This window comes from Psittacula echo, assembly GCF_963264785.1.
Source record: "Psittacula echo genome assembly, chromosome: 11".
Lineage (NCBI taxonomy): Eukaryota > Metazoa > Chordata > Aves > Psittaciformes > Psittacidae > Psittacula > Psittacula echo.
Genome location: NC_137746.1, coordinates 14,275,816 through 14,301,207, shown reverse-complemented (window position 1 = coordinate 14,301,207; position 25,392 = coordinate 14,275,816). Strand labels below are relative to the sequence as shown.

General features: G+C 49.0%; 1 protein-coding gene and 1 pseudogene across 3 annotated transcripts in view; both read right to left on the bottom strand.

Moving 5' to 3' along the window:
* LOC308225918 (protocadherin alpha-C2-like) overlaps nt 1-24,638 on the bottom strand; it is a gene marked incomplete at both ends in the record, with an annotated part of 89,033 nt that extends 64,395 nt beyond the window's left edge. The window contains one exon of one of the 2 annotated variants that reach the window (XM_080627150.1): nt 21,578-24,638. In XM_080627150.1, coding sequence (XP_080483276.1) covers nt 21,578-24,064 — 2,487 coding nt within the window. Of the gene's footprint in view, nt 1-5,662; nt 8,078-21,577 lie in introns of those variants that run through there. The other variant, XM_080627151.1, reaches the window with a different exon arrangement.
* LOC308225842 (protocadherin alpha-6 pseudogene) lies at nt 14,573-18,057 on the bottom strand (annotated as a pseudogene). Its single transcript has one exon. The product of its transcript is annotated as a protocadherin alpha-6 pseudogene (transcript).
* Nucleotides 24,639-25,392: the final 754 nt, after the last annotated feature.

The following is a 25,392-nucleotide window of genomic DNA, read 5'->3' as shown; positions in this document are numbered from 1 at the left end:
AAATGCAAATAGCAGTCCTAAACCAACGACCCAAACCCCTTTGAAGGTATTCCAGCTGACAACTCAGATTAGACAAGTCATTTGCTAGGGTGATTTTACTTTGCCAGCCCAAAAATGGTGAGAGAAGTTGCCAGTTTTATCTCCTCTGACTGGAAGGAAGAAATCACTTCATTTTTCCACCAGGTTTCCCTCCTAGCAATCTTATATTGAAAACAAATAGCGTTAGATGTTATGTTCAGGGTACTCATGATCACTGAGCCAAAAAAACCCCCACAAAACCAACAATGAAAAAACAACAAAAAACAACCAAACAAACAAAAAACCCACAAAACCCAAAAACAAACAAAAAAACCCAAAGCACACAAAAACCACCATAAATACACATGAAAAAAAAAAAGGCAACAAAAAAAACCTCACAACACAGCAACAAAAATTGGGGAACAAATGCTTGAAGGAATAAAGGAACATATGTGGACAATAGAATTTATCTGGACTATGCTCCATGAGACTAGGATTCTACAAGCAAGAAAACTGAGTCACCAGAAGGAAATAGGTTCACACCATCACATTTTAATGATTCATGAAATATTACAAATATTAGGTAAACCTATTGGAGATTAATAGCAGACTGATACATAGAGCAGAATTACAACTATTTGAATAAATTTGACTACTCTTTTGTTTTTCTCTTTTAGGGACCGGGGGTGTGAGGAGTACAGGAAGAATGGGTAATGCAGGCAAATTGGATTCTGGCTACAAATCCAAAAACATTGAAAAAACCCACCCAAAACACACAAAACAGCCCCAAACACCTCAGCCTGCACTGTTGCAGGGGTTGTTAGCTTTTAAAATATAAATTATTAAGTCAGTCCTGTGTCAGCACCTTTAGCATTCTTGTGCCCTTTGCAACATCCATGCCCTTTCAGAAGATTTAGTCACTGAACATTCAGCTCATCAATTATTTCAAGCAGTGCTTTTACCAGAGTTTATCAGCATTCCTAAATTTCTCATTTTTTTACTAAAAAGAAAAACAGGACTCCTTGAGTTCTCCAGTTTTTAGGCCTAGCCAAATGCCAGATCTTCTGAGTTCTTGGTATCTCTGGTATCTTAAAACAAGTGAAAATGAAAAACAAAGAAAAGATCTCCCCGAGCAAACACGTAATTGAAAGTTTAGGTTGTTATTTTGGTTTTTGGTTGTTTTTTTTTTTTTGGGGGGGGGAGATGTGAGGGGATGTTTCGGCCCAGAAAATTCCCTGAAGTACATACAAAAAAACCTCCAAACTCTCCAAGTCTATGGAGTGTGATGTTTCAGATAGAAATTCCTTGGCACCACAGATCTTATGGATAGATCATCCTCTCACAGAGTACTGACTTGCTAAAAACTGCCCTAACAGCGATCTAAAATAAACTCCCAAGACAGATAGCAAACAGCTATGTAATTCAAAAGATGAAGAGATCGTTCAGCTGTAAAACTTCCTTGCTCAGCTTCTGTCCTCTACAAGGGAATTGGAAAAGGTTGAGGAACAACTGCACAGAACTTTTTGAACCAGCTGCCTCAGCTTTTGTGAACGAACATTATAAACTTTGATTTTTGCAGACCAGTCATGGAAAGATGTTTGACAAGGCAGCTGGTACAGAACAAGAAAGCCACTAAATGTGGTGTCAAGACCCATCAGGCTAGGACAAGCCCAGGGAGAGATGGAAGAACTAATAGATCAAAATATAAAAACAATTCCTTTGGAGAAGAAAGAAACCAAAGAACAAAAATGTGTTAATTTTCCTTAGAAAGACCGCTCAAAGACTAGAGACTACAGACCTCTGCTTTATTTCTTAATGTATCTTCTTTATCTGATATTTAATTTCCACTTGCCATATTTGTCAAATCTGCTTTTATTTTCCAAATGCCTCTGATAGCATCAAATCTTTGAGCTGTTGCCCTGCCCTTTACTTCGCCTTACAAAACTCAACTGAATATCTTAATCCCCATTTTCTTTCCCTTTTCAGTTCTGGTGTTGGACTTTGTTGCTATTCTTTTGATTAATTGTGACTTTAAACAGTACTCAGCAAGGTACACTCTGAGCAGAATTCTTTTTGTTACACTGAAACAAGCCAACTGTAATCCCCAAAATATATAGCATGAGCGCAGTTATATGGGGCCATACTAAAAGTCCAGCAGCCTTTCTCCAACAGGATACAGAGAATGCACAGGCCAATAGTACAAAAACATGGCACACATTTGACCAGTCATCCCCACGAGACAGCATCCCATCTCATGACAATAAACCTATATTTTCCTCTATTTTCAATATGTTGAGTGTGATGTTAACTATGTGACAAATTACTCTGAGAGAACAGAAATTGCTGTCACCAAGGCAAAATTACAATAGTGGGAGTTTAGCATCCTCAAATCCCCACTACCTGATTTCCATAACAGATTCCTAAAAGAACTGACAAATGAAAGTGTAGGATTGAGGAAGGTTTGATTTGTTTTTAAAGATAAACCAGTCAAGACTGGAGTAGAATAATCAGATTGGAGAAGAGCAACTGCAGTGCCAGTAATTTAGACTGGTAAAATAAAACCTATGTGACCACAAGCCCACTGCCCTGTCTGTTTAGATAAAAAAATTGCAGGAAGGGATACGTAAGAAATGAAAGTAAAGGAGGGAAAATTCTCATAGATTTATCAAAGACAACTATTTGCTGGTCTTCAATTCTTTTCGCTGGAAACACAAGCTGAAAATCATCTCATCTATTCTGATTTCAGGATAACACTCAACACAGTGCTATATTGAAAAGTTTAACCATGGCACAAAAAGTTGGTCTATTCTAATAACATGGTTATGGTTGGGGAAGACAACCATATGACATCACTCACAGCTGGAACAACTTGACACTTGTCACAGAAATGGATGATGACCAATTAATTACCCAAAGTACAGACTCCCATAAGTTACTACTTATATCAGCTAATTTCAGTTATTTAGAAATTGTGTGTCTAGACTCAGCAGTGTTTTTAGACTGTCTAAACTCTCATATCTAACTAAGCTAAACAGGATCAGTTTCCTTTAGCAGGCAGCTATGACTTTTTAACATCTAAGTTTCAAACACAGAAGATGGGTGGACGGGTGGGTGAAGTTAGGCAGAACCACTTTGGGAACCAACCTTCCCCCATCCACCTCTACCCCAAAGGAGTTCATCAATAATATTTACATGACTGATCAATGTATTGCAACTATGGAGAAAGTAACTGCCATTCCAAGAAGCATTCTCTATCCCCTGGGCTAGGAAGTATTCCTATCACTGTGTAGGAAGCTCTTTGTCTGAAATATTACATATAATTCTGGTAATATTTTTGTAAGAAATACGTATCCACGAAGAACATATGCAGAGAAGGGATATTAGCCTGATCAGACAAGTGTAGAAGTGACTGTAGAAAAAAAGACTGGAAGAGATTGACTTGTTTAGCTTAGTCAAACAAAGCCTAAGAAAAGATGTGGTTGCTGTCTAAACTATGAAGAAAGAAAGCTCTAAAGAAGGAAAAGAAATGCTTATCCTAAAAGCACATGGCTGGCACATGAACAAATGCTTACAAATACATAGCAAATGTCAGAAGAGAGTTTCAAAGATTTAGAGGAATAACTTTCCAATAGGAATAATGGGCAGAACCTAATGAATTTTGAAATTAAAATTGATATTTTTACAAAGAGAATTTGAATCTTCGAATCTGAAGATTTAGGATTAAATGGAGGCTGATATAAGAAAGGGCTGGACTTTACCTAAATTGTGTTTTCTTGTTCTATGCTTTCATACAAGAATTACTACTCACATGTACCCTTCCCTCAGCACAGGTCACCATCCAATCTAATCCTACCCATCATTGCTTTACGCATCTCCAAATACAGCCACATTACTCTCCACATCCCCTCAAGCTTTTTGTCTCAAGCTACTGCTCTGTCACTCTCCCTTCCACTACCTCTAAAAATAATACTCCAAGGCAGCCACCAGACAAGCAAAGTTTCAGCCCAGGCATTTGTAGCTTTTCCTGGACAGTGTTCTTCTGTTGAAAACTGGAGTTTCATCCTTCTTTGCAAAAGGTAATTGGAGTGGTCAGAAAGAGGGAAATCTACAGCAGTTTCCCTTGCTGAATATATTTTAATCACTCCTTCTAGGATTTTCTTGGCCTGACCCCAAGAATAACTTCTGTAGCCAAGAAATCCGCCTACACAACAATTCTTACAATATGGACATAAGACTGCTGGTCCTAGGCAGGCTGTTATCAGCACAGACAGAAAAAAATGGGAAGGTGCTTCACCCTTACGTTTGGCTGTGTTAAGGAGCATCTCTCATCAGAACATGACACAGGGAGGGCTTACTCACATGGCTGGTCTTTACTTGTGCGAATAAGCCACTGATGCTTAGCCTGCAACAGTTCAGCCTAGATTGCATGTCACAGTCTCAATGCAAGTGCATTCATTTTTGTCACTGAAAAAGCATGGCGTATTGTGCAAAATTTTTCCACTACTATTACAATTTAGCAAGAAATACTCTCCATTGCTAGGTTTGTGTCTATTTTTGGATGTAACCTAAATATTGAATGTCAAGTCACAGAGAGGTCACTACCTTCTTAATGTAGAAATATCTTGAAGGCTTTTTGTGTAGCACAATGGACAACACAAGCAAATGAAAGAACTGTAACAATCCATGGCCACATCATGACCCCATAAATACTCAGCACTACAACCCCAGAAATACTCAGTTAACTACTGCTTACTTTGGTAACCCTGCTAGTGTCTTGTCTCAACACACAGTAGCAGAGCACTGTAACATGCTATTCACTTAGCTGTCACTTATAGCTACATTGCAGAAAGACATAGCAAAATCCTGAGATACATTAACAGTATCCTGAGATACAATAACACAGCTGGTGTTATTTTGCATATAAGAAAACTGAATCTTGGACAAGTGATGCAGCAACACCCAAAAGATCAGATCTGCAGATATATCCCACCTTTTAGCCTTTATGCTGTGATCGAAGTATTTTCTCCTGCAAAGTCACTCATCACACTACTGAGAAGAAACCAGAGGCTCACAAGAAAATTCTTTTAGATACACAAAACCTACGGATAGCTTGGGAAGGGAGATGAACACTACAGATTACATGTCCTAAAGAGGTGCTGGATATTGAATTCCTGCTATTCTACTATTGGGCAGTGTAAACAGCATCCTGGCTCAGCAAACTACTCACCCCTCAATATAAAAAATATCAGGAATCACAGGCTCTGTACAGTGCAGATCAGAAGAACACATAAATTTGAAACTAGCATGGACTTTTATCATGCTCCTGTATGGCTATCAGAAGACAATGGCTCAGCTTGCTACATAACGCAGTTTTCACTTACATCTTCTTTACCTTCAGTTACGTCTGAAGGTCTTAAATGTTAATGGGGAAAAAAGATCTCTTTTGCCATCCCATGACCATATTTCACCCACAGACATCTTGGCTTTAGAGAAGTTATAAGAGGAACTGAAGCTTTTCTAGGTGCCATGAAATGACACTTGCTCTCCAAATACGCTGATTATCTTCTTCTGTACTGACAGCAACCCAGTGTAGGCACAAGGCCACATGCCTGGGAGAAAAAAGGTGAAAGGAAGAAGTACTTACCACAAGGACAGCACTCAACCGATCACTTTGGACCTTCTGCACTTGAATGCAGGGTCCTGGCACTTGTAACCTTGAACCTCCAGGAATGTTCCCAGCATCACCATTTGGGATGCTGCCATTACTAAGCCCAAGACCCACAGATGCCCTGTACAGGTAGGTATGAGTCAGTTTACCGACACCAGTGACCTCCAACACATCTGGTGGGAGATGGGAACTAGGAAGCATGCGTATGCTATAGCAGTACTTTTCATACTCATCAGCTGGGCAGCAGCAGCTAGCGCAGCAGCCAGTCCGGCAGTGGCACAACCGCACAATGGCAAGAAAAAGAAGGAATGCCGCAAAGATGAAGGAGACGCAAGCAAGGGAAACAATCAAGTAGATGTTTGTAGCATTGAGCAGTGGTGGTGGCTCCCCATTGTCATCAAAATCTGGCAGTGCCTGTGGCAGGGTGTCAGTCAGCAGGATGCCCACAGTCACAGTAGAGGAGAGTGGTGGATCCCCATGATCCTGTACCACCACAACCACCTTGTGCTTGAGAAAGTCAGTGGAGCGCAAGGAGCGTGTGGTGCGCAGCTCACCAGAGTGTGGCGTCAAGTGGAACAGGGTGGAATCAGTGGAGTGGGCGATGTGATAGGAAAGCCAGGCATTCTGCGCATTGTCTTCATCATCCGCCACCACTTTGGTCACCAGGTAGTCCTCATCAGCCAGGCGGGGCACAACTTCCACTGCTATTGAACCATTTTGGCTGGTGGGGTACAGGATGGCCGGGGCATTGTCATTCTGGTCTGAGATGTAAACATTCACAGTTATGGCAGCACTCAAGGGTGGTGACCCATTGTCCTTGGCTTCCACTTGGAAACAGAAGCTCCTAAGCTGCTCAAAGTCAAAGGCACGTTTTGCATAGATGCTCCCATTGGCCAAGCTCACAGACAAAAAGCTGGCCAGGGTATTGCCTGCAACTGTGGAATTCCTGAGTATGTAAGAGACTCGTCCGTTCTCATCCATATCAGGGTCAGATGCTGAGACCTGGTAGAGAAAAGCACCAAGTGGATTGTTCTCCTCCACAAACACATCAAATGTGTCAGCACTGAAGACAGGGGGGTTATCATTCACATCAGAAATCTGCACACAAAGGGTCTTCTGAGTGGTGATGGGTGGAGAGCCCAAGTCTGTGGCAGTGATGGTGATGTTGTACCCACTGATCAGCTCTCGATCCAGAAGCTCACTGGTGACCAGGCTGTAGTAATTTTCAAGAGAAGGCTTTAACTGGAAGGGAAGGTTGTCAGGGATCCGGCAGGTTACTTTCCCATTCTCCCCAGGGTCCTTATCCAAAACACTCAGCAGAGCTATCACTGTGCCAGGAACAGCATCCTCAGGAATGGGATTGGAAAGGGATGTAACTGTTATCTCTGGGCCATGGTTGTTCACATCAGTGATCTCCACCAGCAGCTTAGCTGTGCTGGACATGCCAAATGCCCCATTATCCCTTGCCTCAATAAGCATCTCAAGGAGAGGTCTCTGAACAGCTAAAATGCCATTGACTGTCACCTCCCCAGTGTGTGGATGAATTAAGAACATTCGCTGCAGATCAGCAGAAGTAGTATTGCTAAAGGAATACCTGATTTCTCCATTTGAACCTTCATCTAAGTCCGTGGCATGCACTTGTACTACTAAAGTGCCACTGGGGGAGTTTTCCAAGATACTCGCCCTGTAGACTGAGTGCTCAAATTCTGGTGCATTGTCATTGGTATCCAGCACCGTTACAATGACTGGGACATCACCAGACCTTGGAGGATTCCCACTGTCTTTGGCTGTAAGGACAAGTCTGTGAATGGCTTGCTGCTCCCTGTCTAAGGCTTTCTTCAGCACCAATTCAGGATATTTACTCCCATCCCCGCGTGTCTGCATTTCCAAATGGAAATGTTCGTCAGGGCTCAGCGTGTAATTCTGGACGCTGTTGGTACCTTCATCAAGATCTTGGGCATTGGGGAGTGTAAACCGTGCCCCAGGTGACAGGAACTCAGGCACGTTTATATGATATTCACTTAAGGAAAAGCTGGGGGAGTTGTCATTTATGTCTAAGACTTTAAATTCCAACCTATAAAGCTCTAGAGGATTTTCTAACACAAGTTCATAATTCAGAAGACAGGGAGACTTTAATTCACAAAGCTGCTCTCTGTCTATGGGCTCATTAACAGTCAAAGTTCCCGTGCTGGCATTTATATTAAAATATTGCTTACTTGAACTGGCGATCATGCGAAATTTCCGAGGTAAAAGTGTAGCTGCATCTATTCCGAAGTCCTTTGCTATGTTCCCAACAGACACTCCACGTTCTGTTTCCTCAGCGATGGAATACACTACTTGCCCGTTCGCGGTGCAGCAAATAAGGCAGAAGAGCATTAGATAGACCCGCATTCTTCCTCCCCGGCTCAGCTCCCCGCAGACCGGCTCAGCAGGAACATCATCCAGAATTTCAGCAAACACCCCAAGTTCCCAGCGCAAAGTGAACGGGCAGCAGGGTGCACCGACGGCAAGGCGAGAAGTTCGCTGCAAGCGCGGGAAGAGCCCCGGCTTCGCGGAGGCTCCGCGGCGGCTCCTCGGCTCCCACCCTCCCCAAGCCGCTGGTTACCGTGCGGGGAAAGGCGGCAGCTCCTCTCCGCTGCGCCCGTCGCTCGCTGTGCCCGGCGCGACAGCTCCGCGCGTCCGTTAGACGCCACCCAGAGGCCGCGGTGTCACCTGCGCCGCCTGGGGGGGGAGGGTCGATCGAAGGGGGGTGTCTGCGCTTCCCTCGCCGCCGCTTCTCCCCCTCTTGTTTCTTGCTTTTTAACGCCCCGACAGAGATCCGAGGGGGCTCCGCACATGGATGCGTTTCCGTGAAGGAGAGATGCTCCCCCCACGCCCTCCGCCCTTCCCTCCCCCTGCTCCTTGCGGGAGAGGCAGTGAGAGGGTGCGGAGCCGCACGCTGTCAGCGCACCGCGGTGGAAGAGAAACGCGTATGAGAAGTGACAGGCGTCGGCTAAACACGGAGCAGCGCAGCACAGCTGAGCACAGCGTTTCCCAGAGGGGTCTTAAGAGCACAATTCAAGGAGGCAGCTAGCTCTACCCCTGTGAAATTTCAAAATAAACGAAAGCGAGGAGGGCAGGAGAAGGTGAAAAAAAAAAAAAAAAAAAAAAAAAATGGTTGGAAAAAATTAAAAATAAAAGGAAAAGTGGGAAAAAAGGAGAAAGCCTCTTTCCTCCTTTGCCTTCTGGCCAAAGGAAATTAAAACGGATTATTGGAGAGAGGGATGTCTCCTTCGATTCTCCCCAGCTGGACCACTTACAGCCACAGACAAGCCCTCATCCAGCCCATCAGAGCAGGATGGGGATAGCTCGGGTGGGCTGCTGCAGTGGAATTACTCTTAAAGAAGTAAATATTGGAGCCATAGAGATGTTGGTTTAGGACATGCCTGGAACTGTGGGGAGAGATGATCTGATACCACAGAGAGACAGCAGATAACAACTGAAAAAATAAAATCAGATCTCTCTGCTTCCCTGACTTTTTGCACCATGGGCACTGTTTGCAACTGTGGCTGAAGAGATGGAGAAAGCATTTCCAAATATCTCCCTGGAAAACCTTCCCAGAATGACCTTCAGTAGCAGTTTACACAGATGGGCTTCAAGCCCTGACAACATCTGCAGTGTCCTCCACTTTCAGCTTCCTTCTGTGAGAGCTTGTTACCATGAGATCCTGATTGCTCAAAAGGAAGAGGCTATAAATGTGCAACAAGAACAAATCTTAACACTTCGTGCATTCATTGTGCTTCTTTATGCAGCTGAGAATTTCCAGGCAAGTGAAAAGGTACATTTCAGTTATACATATTATCAGGGCCTTTCAAAACAGGAGAGAATTGGGAGCACAGCCAGAAGTTGTACATCAAATAATAATACCAAAAAAATCAATACCTCTGTTTACATCCTCACAACTCAGCAAAACCTCACAGTGAGGTTCCCATCCTGCCTGCACTGGAGTGGGCCTTGGTCAGTACCTGCAGATAGCATTACTTTTTCATTCTAGGCACCCCTGGCAGTACCCAAGTGTTGCATTTTACTTCTATTGTGTTGATGTTCCAACAGCCCTTACAGCTACAGGAGCTGGGGGTGCACCCACCTTAATTCACACACTATGTAAATTTTTTCAGTGGACCATTGCATACAGTATACAATGCAAGTATTAACTATACACAGTTTACCTCAGTGGGTTTGTCCTCGATTGCTAACTGCAGAAATCCCCAGTTCCAACTTAATTACTATAAAGTTGTCATCCAGACTCTCACTATCCCAAATTTGCCCTGAGCTCCTGTTCTGCCAACATACAATGCCTTCTACAATATATAAAAGAGTTGTTAGCTTTACTGCTCTGTAGTGATGCACAGACATAAACACCCTGAATTAATACAGTTACACCTATCAAGGCTACAGGAAAGACTGATGAATTTCCCTTAACATTGGCCTGCAGCGAAGATAAATCTATCCCCTTGGGAAGGCCAGGGCAGCTGGGTGTTGGTGACTGAAAGACACACACAGGTAAAACACACACAGCCTTTGCTCATCCTTCTGTGACTGGGTTTGCAACAAAGAAATCCAATAATTCTGGGGCCAAGATCCTCCTGCTGAACACATAAACCCTCTCAAAGGCACATTTTCTATAAATCTTCATACTGTAATAACAAGCTGTGGTTGTGCATACCACAGCCTGAAATACCAGCAGCATTAGCAGAAACTGATTGATACACACTGGCCAAAATCAAAGTAATCACACATTTGCCTCTTCCCAAGATCTACTCACCTTCTGAGAAGTATTTGGCAGCCTACACCAAATCTGTCTTTAAATCACTCCTTTACTACTCATTTAGCATCTAAATAACTTCCTCAGCTTTCTGCTACATCTAATTTTGTAGCATTGCCTAATGCTTCTTTAGAAGGCTCTAAGAGAACATGCTATCAATTCTTTTTAAACGTTTTTAAACCTTACAAACTTGCTTTAATATTTGGGCATCCCTTGTCCTATTATCTCCTTTTCTCCACTCCCACACTTACTTGGCCGCCCTTCCACCTAGCCTCTCTTTTCAGGCTCTCCAATCTCAAAGATCTCTCCATCTTAAGTCGCTTACAGTAATTACGTTATTTGCACAACAGTCGCATGAAACATCACCAATGGAAACACTTTCCTTGGTATTAAAGCTGATAATGGTTAAAAGGCCTCATCTTTGATGTCACTTTGCCTTAGTGTGCCACCTCCAAACCGGTTCCTATCCTTCCCAGGGCTTGCATCATTCTTAAAGCTGGTTTGACCCGAGGAATTCAACGCTTGGCGATTCCAGGCACCAGCTGGAGCTCTGAGATCTCCCTCAACACCACACAAACCCTCTCACCCCGTCCCGCTCTCAGAGAACTACCACCACACCCTTCCGCAAGAGAGTACTACCTTAACACCGCCTAAGAACCTCCCCATGCTCTTGCTCCCGCCCCGTCTTATATTTTTAGCCAGACATTCCCTGTGATAATAAGACGTAATAAGACGTCATGAGTCCGACCGTGCACAGTGTGCTTAAAACAATGGCAGCGAGCAGAAGGGACTGTTAAGCCAACAAAGGAGGGGAGGGGAGGGGAGGGAAGGTGAATAGAGTGAATAGTAAACCCGGGTTATCCCGGAGCTGCAGATCATACGGCTGCACCACGCGTGTTTGAAGGTGCCTTTTCCGCGGGTACTACCGCGGAGGTGGTGCGGGAGCAGAGCTCTCGGCGGCAGTTTGTAGGACACGTCCCTCTCGGTACCGAGGCGTGGGAATATCTCAGGGCGCTCACTGGTGTTAAACTGGGAGACAGCCAGAGGGGCTGGATCCGCCCGGAGGAGCGACAGCGGCGGCAGCTGCCCACGAACCTACCGGCAGTCCCGCTCTTTATCTCCGCCTGGAGGGAGCAGATGAAGAGCTCGTACTCTGACAGGAGCCCGGTAGTAAACAGGATCTGCCTGCGGACAGAGGAAAGCGGAGCTCTTCCTTCGACAGAGCCCAATTAGCCAACGCGGAGCCAAGGATGGACGTGCAAGATCCCCACTACCGCCTTTCCACGGGGGCTCCTTCGGGCGGGGAAGAGTGCAGGGAAGGCGGTACCACAAGCAGCCCAAAACACCGTGCTCCTCCCTCCCGGGGTCCCGCCTGGAAGGCAGCCCGCAGTGCCTCCCATGGGAATCGTTACCCGTGGGAGCTGAGCAGCTCCGCTGTTGCTCCCAAAGCTCTGCCGCCTCCCTCCCTCCGCCTCCGCGGGGGCTGGCAGAGAGGGTAGCAATGTCAGGATACCCTTCAACAAGCCACAGGCGCTCGCAGCTCCTATGTAGGGACAGTGGGAGACAAGATGACTTAAAAGGAGCCCGGGAGAACAATCTCGTCTGCAGAGGATTTTTGGATTTCAGCGAAGCCCAGAAAAATCCTCATTACCCATATCAAGCCACAGAAATACGGACCCAGAACGTGCTATTGACTATGTCGCAGGCAAAAACTCGTCTCTTGAACGCGAGGACGTACCCCCAGTGGCTTTGAGGAAGCTGCCGGGGAGGACGACAGCAGAGAAAGCGGGCTCAGGGGACCAGACTCGCTCGTGCTGCAGAGCAGCTCTGAGCCAACACCCGGCGTCTTCAGCAGCTCCCCTGAGCATTCCCCTGCCTGCAAAATCCCCAGTTGCGAAGCTGCAACACAGACCCCGGCCACCTCGGTGGGGTGGGCGCTGCAGCTACCGCTCTGCTTCCGGAGCTCCCGCGGAAGCGCAGCCGAGCACGTTATGCCGACAGCAGCTCAGCTCACCAGGGTCATCCTCCAAACCAACATGCGGCGGGATGAGATGAGAGCCTGGGCTTTCAAGGACCGAAAACCCTGTGCGAACTTGATATCTTCTATTCAAGCCACTGACTGAATATTCTAGCGCCTTCTGCTAACGATTCCCGCCCAGACCATGCTAAGAAGTAAAAGCATCCACATAAAAAAAGCATCCACGAGCTCCGTTTCTAAAGTCAAGATTGCTTTATGTTTCTGAAAGAAATACGGAAATATTTCCTGACAGTGTACGTCTATAGTAAATCCCTTTCAGATCTTCAATTCATTACTGCAGTCACAGAAACAAAAAAAAACCCATCCAAAATCCAAAGCCTCTCCTGCCCCAAACGATCAGCATTAAGAGATTCTACATCACCCTTAATCATCGTCCAAGGAAACAAGGTGCTTCCCACACCCGTGTTTTTCGGTCCACTTCTACAGGATTAGTTAAACTTTCTTATAAATGGAACCAGAAGAGTCGCGCTTTGCTGTTCCTGCCTTCCATGTGAACTCAGGGAAGAAAGCGACAGCCCTACATAAGCCTTGCTGCTCCCAAGGGAAGATAGTTCGCACATACTGAAGAGGCGATAACTCACTCCCCCTTAACCACATGAGCAATCGGACTTGGTCAATGGAGACTAGAAAAACAATCCCCAGGAAATACACAAAGAACTCATATATAAAGCGATCTAAAGTAGATGTAGAAAGGAAAGATAAATTTGTGGGACACGCTCAGGTTTTTCTGTGGATGAGCGGGAGATAACCCACTCCTATGATTTTTTCCAAGATGGACACAGAATCACAGAATCCCAGGTTGGAAGAGACCTCAAGGTTCATCTGGTCCAGCCTCTCTTGGCAAAACATGACCTAAACTAGATGACCTAGCACCCTGCCCAGCCAAATCTTAAAAGTTTCAACACTGGGGAATCCACCACTTCCCTGGGAAGATTATTCCAATGGATTGTTTTCTTATTGTGAAAACTTTTCCTCTAGTGTCCAACCTGAATCTCCCCAGCAGTAACTTGTCCCAATACCCCTCATCTTTTCCATGTGACTCCTTGTAAAAAGGGGGTCTACATCTTCTTTGTGCCCACCCTTTAAATACTGGAACATGGTGATAAAGTCTCTCTGAGCCTTCTTTACTCAAGGCTGAACAAGCCCAGCTCTCTCAGCCTTTCCTCATATGGCTTCTCAGTCCTTGTATAATCTCTGTGGCCCTTTTCTGGACTCTTGCCAACCTGCTCACATCTTTTTCATATAGCAGGGATCAAAACCGGACACAGTATTCCAGGTGTGGCCTGACAAGCACTGAGTGGGATGACTTCTTTATCTGTGCTGGTGGTGCCCTTGTTGGTGTTCCCCAACATCCTGTTGACTTTCTTTGCTGCAGCTGCACACTGTTCACTCCTATTGAGCCTGTGTCCACCAGGACTTCCAGGTCTCTTTCCACAGAGTTGCTCCCTAGCCGAGCAGATCCCAGCCTGTGCTGTACACCCGTAAGCACCATCTTTGTCATCTTGGAAACAACGATCTACAAGTTTGTTTAGTCATCTTTCATCTAAAACACTTCTATTAGTACAAATCCAACAAAATACACATTCACAAAAGAAATACATTGCATTACAGAAGTCACTTTGCCATAAAACTATGATAGTTTTCCAAACAGGTGTCCTTGGTGAATTAAGCACGTAACATGAAAGAATAATACACAAGTACTGCTTGTTCTTACTACTCCATCAGCGCTACAGGCGTTGGTTTTATACTATAACAAAAACTGAATCAGATACAAGATACCGCTTTTCCCCATGCAAGTTCTATCAAGTTTCTAACAGTTCTTAACATCGAACAAGGAACACTAAACATGACCCTGGACATTTAATTTAAAAGAGTTGATTCAGTGCATGGCCAGGATCAGCTCCTTCTATAAAGGTACTAAAACAACCCCGTAACTAAACAATCACATGCTACAGAGAGAAAACAATGTTGAAACCAGTACAGAAAATTTCTTCCCTGCTGAATCTGTGTTTCCCTGCTTCTTCTGCTGGGAGAATCAAACATTTTCTACCCACCATCCCCAGCCTACTCGGTATATAGATGATCTCGCTTCCACTTTTCCCTTAACTACACCTCCTCCGTTTCTCGACTTCTACCAGCTTTCAACTCTCCTCCCCACAGCACACTAGGGAACAGATGGGGTAGAACAGATGACAGAACAACACAAACATGGTGGTATAGAATAGCAGGGGAATGCTGGGGAGCATCCTCTCCTCAAAGAGCTCTCCACAGAATTCTGTATCTTGCTCCACTTCCCTCATGCTTTACACGGACTTCCAGAAGCAGAAGAGTACTCAGAACCTTCACCAAAATTTCTGACTCTCCTGGCACACCATACCTGTCACTTGATGTAGTTCAGCTTCTTAAAATTTGTACAAAACACGAACCAACCAACTTCTGAAGCAATAAAAACCCGAGCGAGCCGTTGCACAACTGAACAAATATTCATCAAACCAAGCCTAAACAAACCTGGTTTCCAAAATAACTAGGGCTCTAATTGCAGTCAGCTTGAGGGAGAAACCGAACACCTGGGCACATCCCGGGTGTTTAAGGACACTAAAAAACGGAAATGAAAGATCTGCTAAAGCCAATACTGTCATCTGATGCCAAGTAGTGGGGAAAAAAACCCACAACTTACAAACATAAAAATATGGGTAAACATAACATCCTACACAAGAGAACTAAAAGAAATGGACCAGAAATTAATGAAATAAAAAAGAAAATGGATCCTAAATAAAAGAAATAAAAGAAATGCACCCGAAATAATTAAAAAGGGATCAGATAGACAAACAGTGAAATTTCAAACGGGAAACACACACATCCAACGAGAATAAATACGGCTAAATCAACATAATCAACAACAACAACAAAAAAAGCCTAAAACATCGCAAAAATACTACCACAGAAAAAGTGTTTTGATACCTCAGTTATTCAACGAAAGTGACGAATAAACAAAACTATATGAGAGAGAGGAAGAAAAAAATCATAATAATAACTTGCAAATACACTTACCACACTTGAAGCAAAAGGGGAGAGAGAAGGGCCCTTCTCAGCAGAACAGTTCTCTGCTGTGGGGCACGGAGGCGGCGGCGGGAAGTTGGGGCTGAAAACCATCAGGTCGCTCTTGCCTGCACCGTCCCCCATACACAGGCTCCGGCTCTGGCGCTGCGAGTACGACCAGCTCCCCACTTCACTGGCGCACACGAGCGTAGCGGGATCAGGACCCGACAGCACGGCGGCCCGCGGCGCCCACCGCGCCGCCCCATACAGCACCACCGCCAGCAGAAACAGGCTCGACACCGCGCAGATGGCCACCACCAGCCACACGTTCGTCGTCGTCGTCGTCGTCATCGACGCCGATGCCGCCGCCAATGCATCGCCCTCCGCCGGCCGTAGCCCCGCCTTCGCGGAACCGGAGTCAGTGGCAGCCAGTGCCGCCTCAGCGCTTCCCACCAGCGACACGCTGAGCGTGGCCGTGGCCGAGCGCGCCGGATCGCCGTGGTCCCGCACCACGATGACCAAGCGCTGCCGCGGGCCGTCCGCCTCCTCCAGCGCCCGCGCCGTGCTCACCTCGCCGCTGTACAGCCCCACGCGGAACGGGCCCTTGCCCCGCGGCTCCCACAGCTCGTAGCGCAGCCACGCGTTGTAGCCCGAGTCCGCGTCCACCGCGCGGATCTTTGCCACCACCTGCCCCGCCGGCGCACCCCACGACGCCCACGCCCACAGCTCTGCCGAGCCCGCACCCGACGCTGCCGAGCCCGCGGCCCCGGCGCCCGGACCGCCCCCGGCAGGCGGCAGCAGCACCGGCGCGTTGTCGTTCTCGTCCAGCACGAAGAGCTGCACCGTGGCGTTGCCGCACAGCGCCGGCTCCCCCGCGTCCACCGCCCGCACCTCGAACTGCAGCACCTGCAGCTCCTCGTAGTCCAGCGGCTGCAGCGCCCACAGACGCCCGCTCTCCGCGTCCACCGACACGTAGCTCGACGCCGGACGCCACCCGCCGCCCGACACCGCCGCCCCGCTGCCGCTCTCCGACACCGAGTAGCTCACGCGCCCGTTGTCCGCCTCGTCCGGGTCCGTCGCCCACAGCCGCGCCAGCTCCGCGCCTGCCGCGTTGTTTTCCCGCGCCAGCACCGTGTACACGGCCTGCGCGAACGCCGGCGCGTTGTCGTTCACGTCCGACACTGGCACACGCAGACCCCGGCTGGCGCGCAGCGGCGGCGCCCCGCCGTCCTCCGCCCGCACCTCCACCTCGTACTCCGACACTCGCTCCCGGTCCAGCGCCTCCCGCAGCACCAGCGAGTACGAGCCAGCGAACGTCGACACCAGACCGAACGGCGCCGGCGGCCACACAGTGCAGCGCACGCGCCCGTTCGCCCCCGAGTCTTGGTCCGAAACGCTCAGCAGTGCCACTACCGTCCCCACCGCCGCGTCCTCCGGCACCGGCACCGACAGCGACGTCACCCACACCTCCGGCGCATTGTCGTTCACGTCCAGCACCTCCACCACAACTTTGCAGTGACCTGACAGCGGCGGGAAGCCTTTGTCTCTTGCTTCTATTGCGATCTCGTAACTATCCTTTTCTTCGTAGTCTAAATTTCCCCGAAGCCTCATTTCTCCTTTGTTTTCGTCGATCGAGAACATTTCTTTAACTTCTGCGGTGACATGTTTATTAAATAAATACATGACATCACTACTAATGCCTTGGTCCAAATCCGCGGCACTGAGTGTGATTAACTGAGTCCCTGGTTCTGAACCCTCTAAGACTTTCACTTTATACACAGACTGGTTGAACTGGGGAGCGTTGTCGTTGGCGTCCAGCACCGAGATCACCAGCTCCACTGTGCTCGACAGTGGCGGACGGCCTCCGTCGCTCGCAGTTAGCACCAAACGGTGAATCGGCATCGTCTCGCGGTCCAGAGGCTTCCTGAGCACCAGGAATAACGACTCTTCCTCCATTTTTTGTATATCCAAAGCGAAATGCTCACTGGGGCTGAGGCTATACGAGAGCTGAGCGTTGGCTCCGACATCTGCATCCGACGCGCCCTCCAGCGGGAACCGAGACCCCGGCAGCGACGATTCCGCGATGTTATGGGCTTCCTCTCTTACATTGAAGACCGGGGCGTTGTCGTTGATGTCGGTGACCTCCAACTCTACATGGAAGACGCGCAGCGGCCGCTCCACCAGCACCTCCAGCCGCAGGGAGCACGGCGCGCTCTTCCCGCACAGCTCCTCCCGGTCCAGCCGCGAGCTCACCACCAGCGCCCCGCTCGCCTCGCTCACCTCCACGCTCACCCGCCGGCCCTGCGACACCAGCCGCAGCCGCCGCGCCTCCGGCTCGCCCGCCTCCAGGCCCAGGTCCTGCGCCAGCCGGCCCACCACCGTGCCAGCCTTGGCTTCCTCTGGCACCGAGTACCGCACCTGCCCGCCGACCAGCGCCCAGACCAACTGCAGCACCAGCACCCGCAACAAGGCACCCCGACACAAGCCCATCGCCTCCGCCGGCACCGGTCCGGCCCCGCACGGTTCTCAGCCGCCGCTCGGTGGCTCGCCTTAGGGATTCCCCGGCAGACCCGGGCCGCCGCTCCTCCCAGTCAGCCTCATTCTGTCTCCCGCTGAGCTGACGGTGGCCGTTTCAGCGGTTCAGGGAGGAGGGGCCGCCTCTCGCAGGCTTCCGGCGTCTCCACGGCCAACAGCGGCACCTGGTGACCGACCGCATTTGCTTCCGTCAGTGGCAGGCTCTGTGCGCCGCGCTCTGTTCCTGGAAGGACGGGCTCTTGGCTCACCCGCTAGGCCACCAAACTCAGCGCTTTCTCTTTGCAAAGTTTCCCTTCTTCGAAAACAATAAAAAGTGGCGGTTTCCTCTTCTCTCTTGTCCTCATCCCTCTTCTTTTCTCCTCTCTTCTCTCTCCTCGTTTCCTCTTCTGTCCTCTCTTTTGTCCTCTTTTACCTTTTCTTCTCTCTTTTCTCCACTCGTCTCTCCTCTTTCCTCTTCTCTTTTCTCTTTCTTTTCCTAAAGGCATTTTAAATGATAGATACTTGTCAAAATGTTTCCTTAAACACCTACCTTAACCCAGGAATCACACCTGGGAAGGTCTTCATCGAAAAGAGCCTACTCCACTTCTGATCTTCTGGCTTTGTCTCCCCTACACTTTGCTGATGAAGTACAACTCAGTTTCCTCATTTCTTTCTTTCTTTCTTTGTGAATAAAATTCAGCTGTTCCCTCTCCAGAAGAAAACTGTATCCTTGATCTTCCATTTGTGGAAATTACTCAGGTCTCCAGAAGACATAGATTCACATGGAATTTATTTTTGTCTAGTGCAGCAATGCTAAAAGCAAGCAGAAATTGCTTCCTTTTTCATGGCTTTGTAACAGTGATGTAGTTGTACAACTCCCCTTGGTTTTCATACAGTAAATAATAGTATAAGGCCATTATATTACAAAGAATAACTGTGTCTGTCTGTTATAGAATGGTTTTGCCTTGATCCAACATAAGAAACCACAGATGCATACAAATTCCAAAGTCTTTCAACTCCATCAGTGACTCCCTAACTCTGTATGTCATTCTATGCATAACCCACATAGCACAAATCCTCTTGGAAAGGTGAAATAGCTTAGGGAACATCTCTAATAGTTTTTATCTCTGTCAGTGATATATTTCCTGGAAGTTTTATTCCCCACTTGTAGGTGTACGATGAATGACAAGTTCTTTCTTACCTTTTTTGACAGACAGGCTCTCAGAGCACAGCAAGACAATGCACCCATTACTGATTGAGATGAGCTGCTACAGGATATAGAGTACAGCCATCTACCCATGATGTAACTGAACACTACACAAAAGGGTCATATCAGTGCTCTGGCAGAGTTCAGTTTGTCTTACACCGTATTTCCAGGCTCCCATCTTATCCACTGATGTAAACACGTCATAGCCCCTTCTCTACACAACCACAGACCCTAGCTACTAACCCTCCTTGCGGGCCAGGCAGCAATACAAGACGGATTTCACATGGTATTGAGTTGCTGGTTCCACCAAGAAGCAAAAATGATGCAAAATGAGGTCAAAACCAAATGAAGATACCAAATGCTAAAACAATCCAACTAGGTCTGTCAATAGGTCATCTTTAATTACACTATTGCTATTCTAACAGTTGTCTTGATTTATTTCCATGTCTCCATTGCCAGGGCAAAGTTCAAGGATCACTGTTACTGATTTCAGGAGAGAAGGGCTAGAAAAACAAACAGTTTTTGTCAAGACTCTGAAATCCCTGCTTTACTGCCAGCATTCCTATATCCACTGCCATGAAGGCAGATATGGAAATGAAACCTGAAGCCTCACATCATTCTGTTGAGGTAAAGCTCACCTTAAGAGGTTACAAGAGAGTGACCCACAGTGATGGCAAAGGGCACAAATTCTGAAATCAGAGACAACACCATCTGGCAGCATGGCTTTCACACACAATTACTGACATCTTCTGAGGAAGACAAGCTAAATCATGGAGCCTATGGCGGTACCAGGAGTTTCAAGTGTCATCCCAGTTCATATTCACACGATTCATCATAAGGAGCTCACACAACAAGACCAAAGTTTATTTTCTGGGGTATTCAAAGCCTACCACTGCAGAGTACATGGAACTAGCACAGTCAGGAACCATAGCTGAGGTGCTTCCACAGATGTATTCACCCACCCAAACCAAGTCCTCTAGCAATGCATCTACCTACCTCTCTAGCAATCACACCTACCTCTGTTCATGCGCTTCTATTAATAAGTATTTTATATTAGAAAGAACATTTACATCACACTTCAAAAAGAGCAACATTAAATGCTTCTACTATCTTGTCCATGACCATAATAATTCTGTAGTACATTACAAACCATAACATGCAAGGTGAACAGAGAAGAATGTGGAGTTCTGTGGTCCAACTGTGGTCACTCTGCATCATCTATCATTCAGAGGAGAATCAAAAGGGAGGAAAGACTTCTGATTAAGAAAAGACTGGAAAACAGCACTGCAAAGCAGCCAGGACTAAAAAAGCTGCCCTACCTGTAAAACAGGAAAAGGTACACAACTGAAAATACTCTACAGAATGAGGTAAGGCTGGAAGAGGCACTCAAGTCATGATAGCAGATGGCAGAAAAATCAGATCTGGTCACTTCAACAAAATACTAAGATCAACACAGCTGTCGGGCAGAGATCTTTGTCAGAACTGTGCCATTTAATAGATCATCAAAGGTTCTCAAAAAGTCATGGAGAGAGATGTCACAAAGATTACAGGAGCTATTAGTCTGCAGAGCAGAGTTAAATCACAGCTCTGCTCAGAAGAACAACTTAGGAAAGAGTCATTGACCCTGAAGACCTAGGTAGGAAAATGGCAAAAGATTTTCCAGGAAGGACACCACAAAGCTGAGCAGAGGAGGAAAAATGCAGCTTCACCAGAACTGTGATTGACTCTGGAAAGATAATGCCAGGTTCTGAAATTACATCTTTGGCATCAAGATCTTGTGATACGTGAATTATGTCAGCTAAGTTCTCAGTGCCAATCAGAAAGGTGAAACTTCAGAGACTGTGCAAGAAAACAATGAATTTAATTAATGCTTGCAGAAATATAAGGTTCACGAACACTTTGAATATTTTGTGTAGGTCCTACCTTCTTAACATAGTGAAGAGATGACCAAGAAGTTTCCGAGAAGGCCAGTGGGATGACCAAAGTTTTACAGTAACTTCTTGAGGAACATTGTCTCAAGTTAAAAAATAAAAGACCAAAAGGCAAGGCAACGGGAATCTTCATATCAGAAGAACCATCACAAATAATAATAAGCAAAACCATGAAACACCTAGATGAGAAAACACTACAACAAAATGCAGCCAACTTCGAGATGTCCACCTTTAAGGACAGGTTTAAACTGTATATTTCCACACATCCTTTCAATGCAAAATATGACCTCAGTCTCCTAATTCACGAGTAAATGAAACTACCCAACTGAGAGAAAAAAAACCCTTAATTTGTGAATACACTTACCGCGGCTGAAGCAATCGGGGAGATAGACGGTCCCTTCCCAGAAGAACCGTTCTCTGCTGCGAGGCAAGACGGTGGAGGGAAGTTGGGGCTGAAAACCATCAGATCGCTCTTGCCTGCACCGTCCCCCATACACAGGCTCCGGCTCTGGCGCTGCGAGTACGACCAGCTCCCCACTTCACTGGCGCACACGAGCGTGGCCGGACCGGGACCCGACAGCACGGCTGCACGCGGCGCCCACCGCGCTGCCCCATACAGCACCACCGCCAGCAGAAACACGCTCGACACCACGCAGATGGCCACCACCAGCCACACATTCGTCGTCGTCGCCGATGCCGCAGCCAGTTCGCCGCTCTCCGCCGGCTGTAGCCCCGCCCCCAAAGAGCCCGAGCTCGCGGCAGCCAGTGCCGCCTCAGAGCCCTCCACCAGCGACACGCTGAGCGTGGCCGTGGCCGAGCGCGCCGGATCGCCGTGGTCCCGCACCACGATGACCAAGCGCTGCCGCGGGCCGTCCGCCTCCTCCAGCGCCCGCGCCGTGCTCACCTCGCCGCTGTACAGCCCCACGCGGAACGGGCCCTTGCCCCGCGGCTCCCACAGCTCGTAGCGCAGCCACGCGTTGTAGCCCGAGTCCGCGTCCACAGCGCGGATCTTTGCCACCACCTGCCCCGCCGGCGCACCCCACGACGCCCACGCCCACAGCTCTGCCGAGCCCGCACCCGACGCTGCCGAGCCCGCGGCCCCGGCGCCCGGACCGCCCCCGGCAGGCGGCAGCAGCACCGGCGCGTTGTCGTTCTCGTCCAGCACGAAGAGCTGCACCGTGGCGTTGCCGCACAGCGCCGGCTCCCCCGCGTCCACCGCCCGCACCTCGAACTGCAGCACCTGCAGCTCCTCGTAGTCCAGCGGCTGCAGCGCCCACAGACGCCCGCTCTCCGCGTCCACCGACACGTAGCTCGACGCCGGACGCCACCCGCCGCCCGACACCGCCGCCCCGCTGCCGCTCTCCGACACCGAGTAGCTCACGCGCCCGTTGTCCGCCTCGTCCGGGTCCGTCGCCCACAGCCGCGCCAGCTCCGCGCCTGCCGCGTTGTTTTCCCGCGCCAGCACCGTGTACACGGCCTGCGCGAACGCCGGCGCGTTGTCGTTCACGTCCGACACTGGCACACGCAGACCCCGGCTGGCGCGCAGCGGCGGCGCCCCGCCGTCCTCCGCCCGCACCTCCACCTCGTACTCCGACACTCGCTCCCGGTCCAGCGCCTCCCGCAGCACCAGCGAGTACGAGCCAGCGAACGTCGACACCAGACCGAACGGCGCCGGCGGCCACACAGTGCAGCGCACGCGCCCGTTCGCCCCCGAGTCTTGGTCCGAAACGCTCAGCAGTGCCACTACCGTCCCCACCGCCGCGTCCTCCGGCACCGGCACCGACAGCGACGTCACCCACACCTCCGGCGCATTGTCGTTCATGTCCAGCACCTCCACCACAACTTTGCAGTGTCCAGACAGAGGCGGGCTCCCCTGATCTGCCGCATCCACTTGCAGGCGATAGACACCAATATCCTCAAAGTCTAAGTCTCCCTGGAGTCGGATCTCTCCGCTATTTCTGTCGATCCCGAAAACGTCTCTTCCATCCTGAGGAAACAAGTTCTGCAGAGAGTACGAGACATTCCTGTTCGCCCCTTCATCCAAATCCGTGGCTGTTACTCTGTACACTATAGTACCGCGTTCAGAATTTTCCAGCAGCTGCACTTTGTACACCGACTGGTTGAACTGGGGAGCGTTGTCGTTGGCATCCAGCACCCAGATCACCAGCTCCATCGTGCCTGTCAGCGCCGGACGGCCCCCGTCGCTCGCAGTTAGCACCAAACGGTGAATCGGCATGGTCTCGCGGTCCAGAGGCTTCCTGAGCACCAGGAATAACGACTCACCCTCCTCCTCGTTTTTTTGTAAATCCAAAGCGAAATGCTCACTGGGGCTGAGGCTATACGAGAGCTGCGCATTGGCTCCGACATCTGCATCCGATGCGCCCTCCAGCGGGAACCGAGACCCCGGCAGCGTAGATAATTCCGCGATGCTGAGGTTTTTCCTTGCAGCGGGGAAGACTGGGGCGTTGTCGTTGATGTCGGTGACCTCCAGCTCTACATGGAAGACGCGCAGCGGCCGCTCCACCAGCACCTCCAGCCGCAGGGAGCACGGCGCGCTCTTCCCGCACAGCTCCTCCCGGTCCAGCCGCGAGCTCACCACCAGCGCCCCGCTCGCCCCGCTCACCTCCACGCTCGCCCGCCGGCCCTGCGACACCAGCCGCAGCCGCCGCGCCTCCGGCTCCCCCGCCTCCAGGCCCAGGTCCTGCGCCAGCCGGCCCACCACCGTGCCGGCCTTGGCTTCCTCTGGCACCGAGTACCGCACCTGACTGCCGACCAGCGCCCAGGCCAACTGCAGCACCAGCACCCACAACAAGGCACCACAACACATGCCCATCTTTATAGCCATCGCAGCCTTCGGCACCGTTCCGGGCCCCGCACTGCTCCCCGCCGCCGCTCGGATGCGCCGGCTCTCCTGCCCAGCCCGCACCGCCCTCCCCGCGCCGCGCTCACAGCCGGGCTCTCTGCCGCTCGCACCGGGGCACAGCCGCCGACACGCCGTTTCTGAGCCTGCAGCGACACCGTGTGCTGCTCCAACGCCTCACACGCTTTCTGACACCGCCCAATCCTCCGGACCCGGGCTGCTTCTCTCACTAGCCTCTTCCTTCCTTTATCTTCTTTCGTTTTTTCTTTTTTTTTTTTCCTTATTTCGTGTTTTTTTGCTTGCATACATTCCTTTCTTTCCTTCTTCCTCTTTCTTCACCTGATTCTTCTCTTATCTTTCTTTTTTTACTCAAATTCTTAGTGTTTTATCGGTTCTCCATTCTCCCTTTTCATCCTTGCCCAGCCCTATCTTGCTCTTTAAGCCCTTTTCCCGTCACTTCTCCCCAGTATCTCTCCTCTTCTCTCGATGACAGCTCCCAGTCAGCTCCGGCGCCGCGGCAGACACCGTTATAGACGGACACATTCCTGTTAATGACAGGGCAGCAGCTCCGGAGCGCGGCGCTCTGACCACGGGAGGAGCAGCTACTGAACAGTTCCGCTCCGCTACCAGAAGTGACTTCGGTGCGGGCTCGTCATCATCTCTTCTCTCCTTCATTTCTAACCTTCCTTTTTCCTTCTTCATTTCCTTCTGCTAGTCTCTCTCTCTGTTTCCCTCTTCATATTCTTTCCTTTTTTACTTTACGTCTTCTTTTCCATTCCCTTCCCTTGCCTATGTTTCCTACACTCCACTTCCACTTTCATCTTTGTCTCTTCTGTTCTTTACTTCCTTTAATAAAATATATTCCCAAAGCACACACGACGTTCACAAGGAAGGATAGACAGGCCCTTTAGCATGAACCCTTATTCTTCTTCCTCACCACACTTCAATAAAGCCTTGCAGAGTGTGCATGAGTACCGAGGATGCTGAGTTCCTCAACTCCATTTAGCATCTCCAGACAACATTAGACCAAACTGGTAACATCTTCAATCATATCATCCTTCCTCCTTTATATTTTTTTCTCCCACTGAGTACTTCCTTTCCTACATTTCTTTTGCTAGTTCTCTTTTTATTTCTTGCTACACTGTGCTCTCTTTTGCTCCATTTCTCTTCTGCTTCCATTCTTGTTTCTTGTGTTCTTTTTGTCCATTACCAAATTGTTCTTAAAATAGTTCCACCATGGTTGCTACGAAGCACCGAAATGCCCTTTGGCAAGAGCTCTCATTCATCTTCCATACCACCTTCCATTCTTCTGG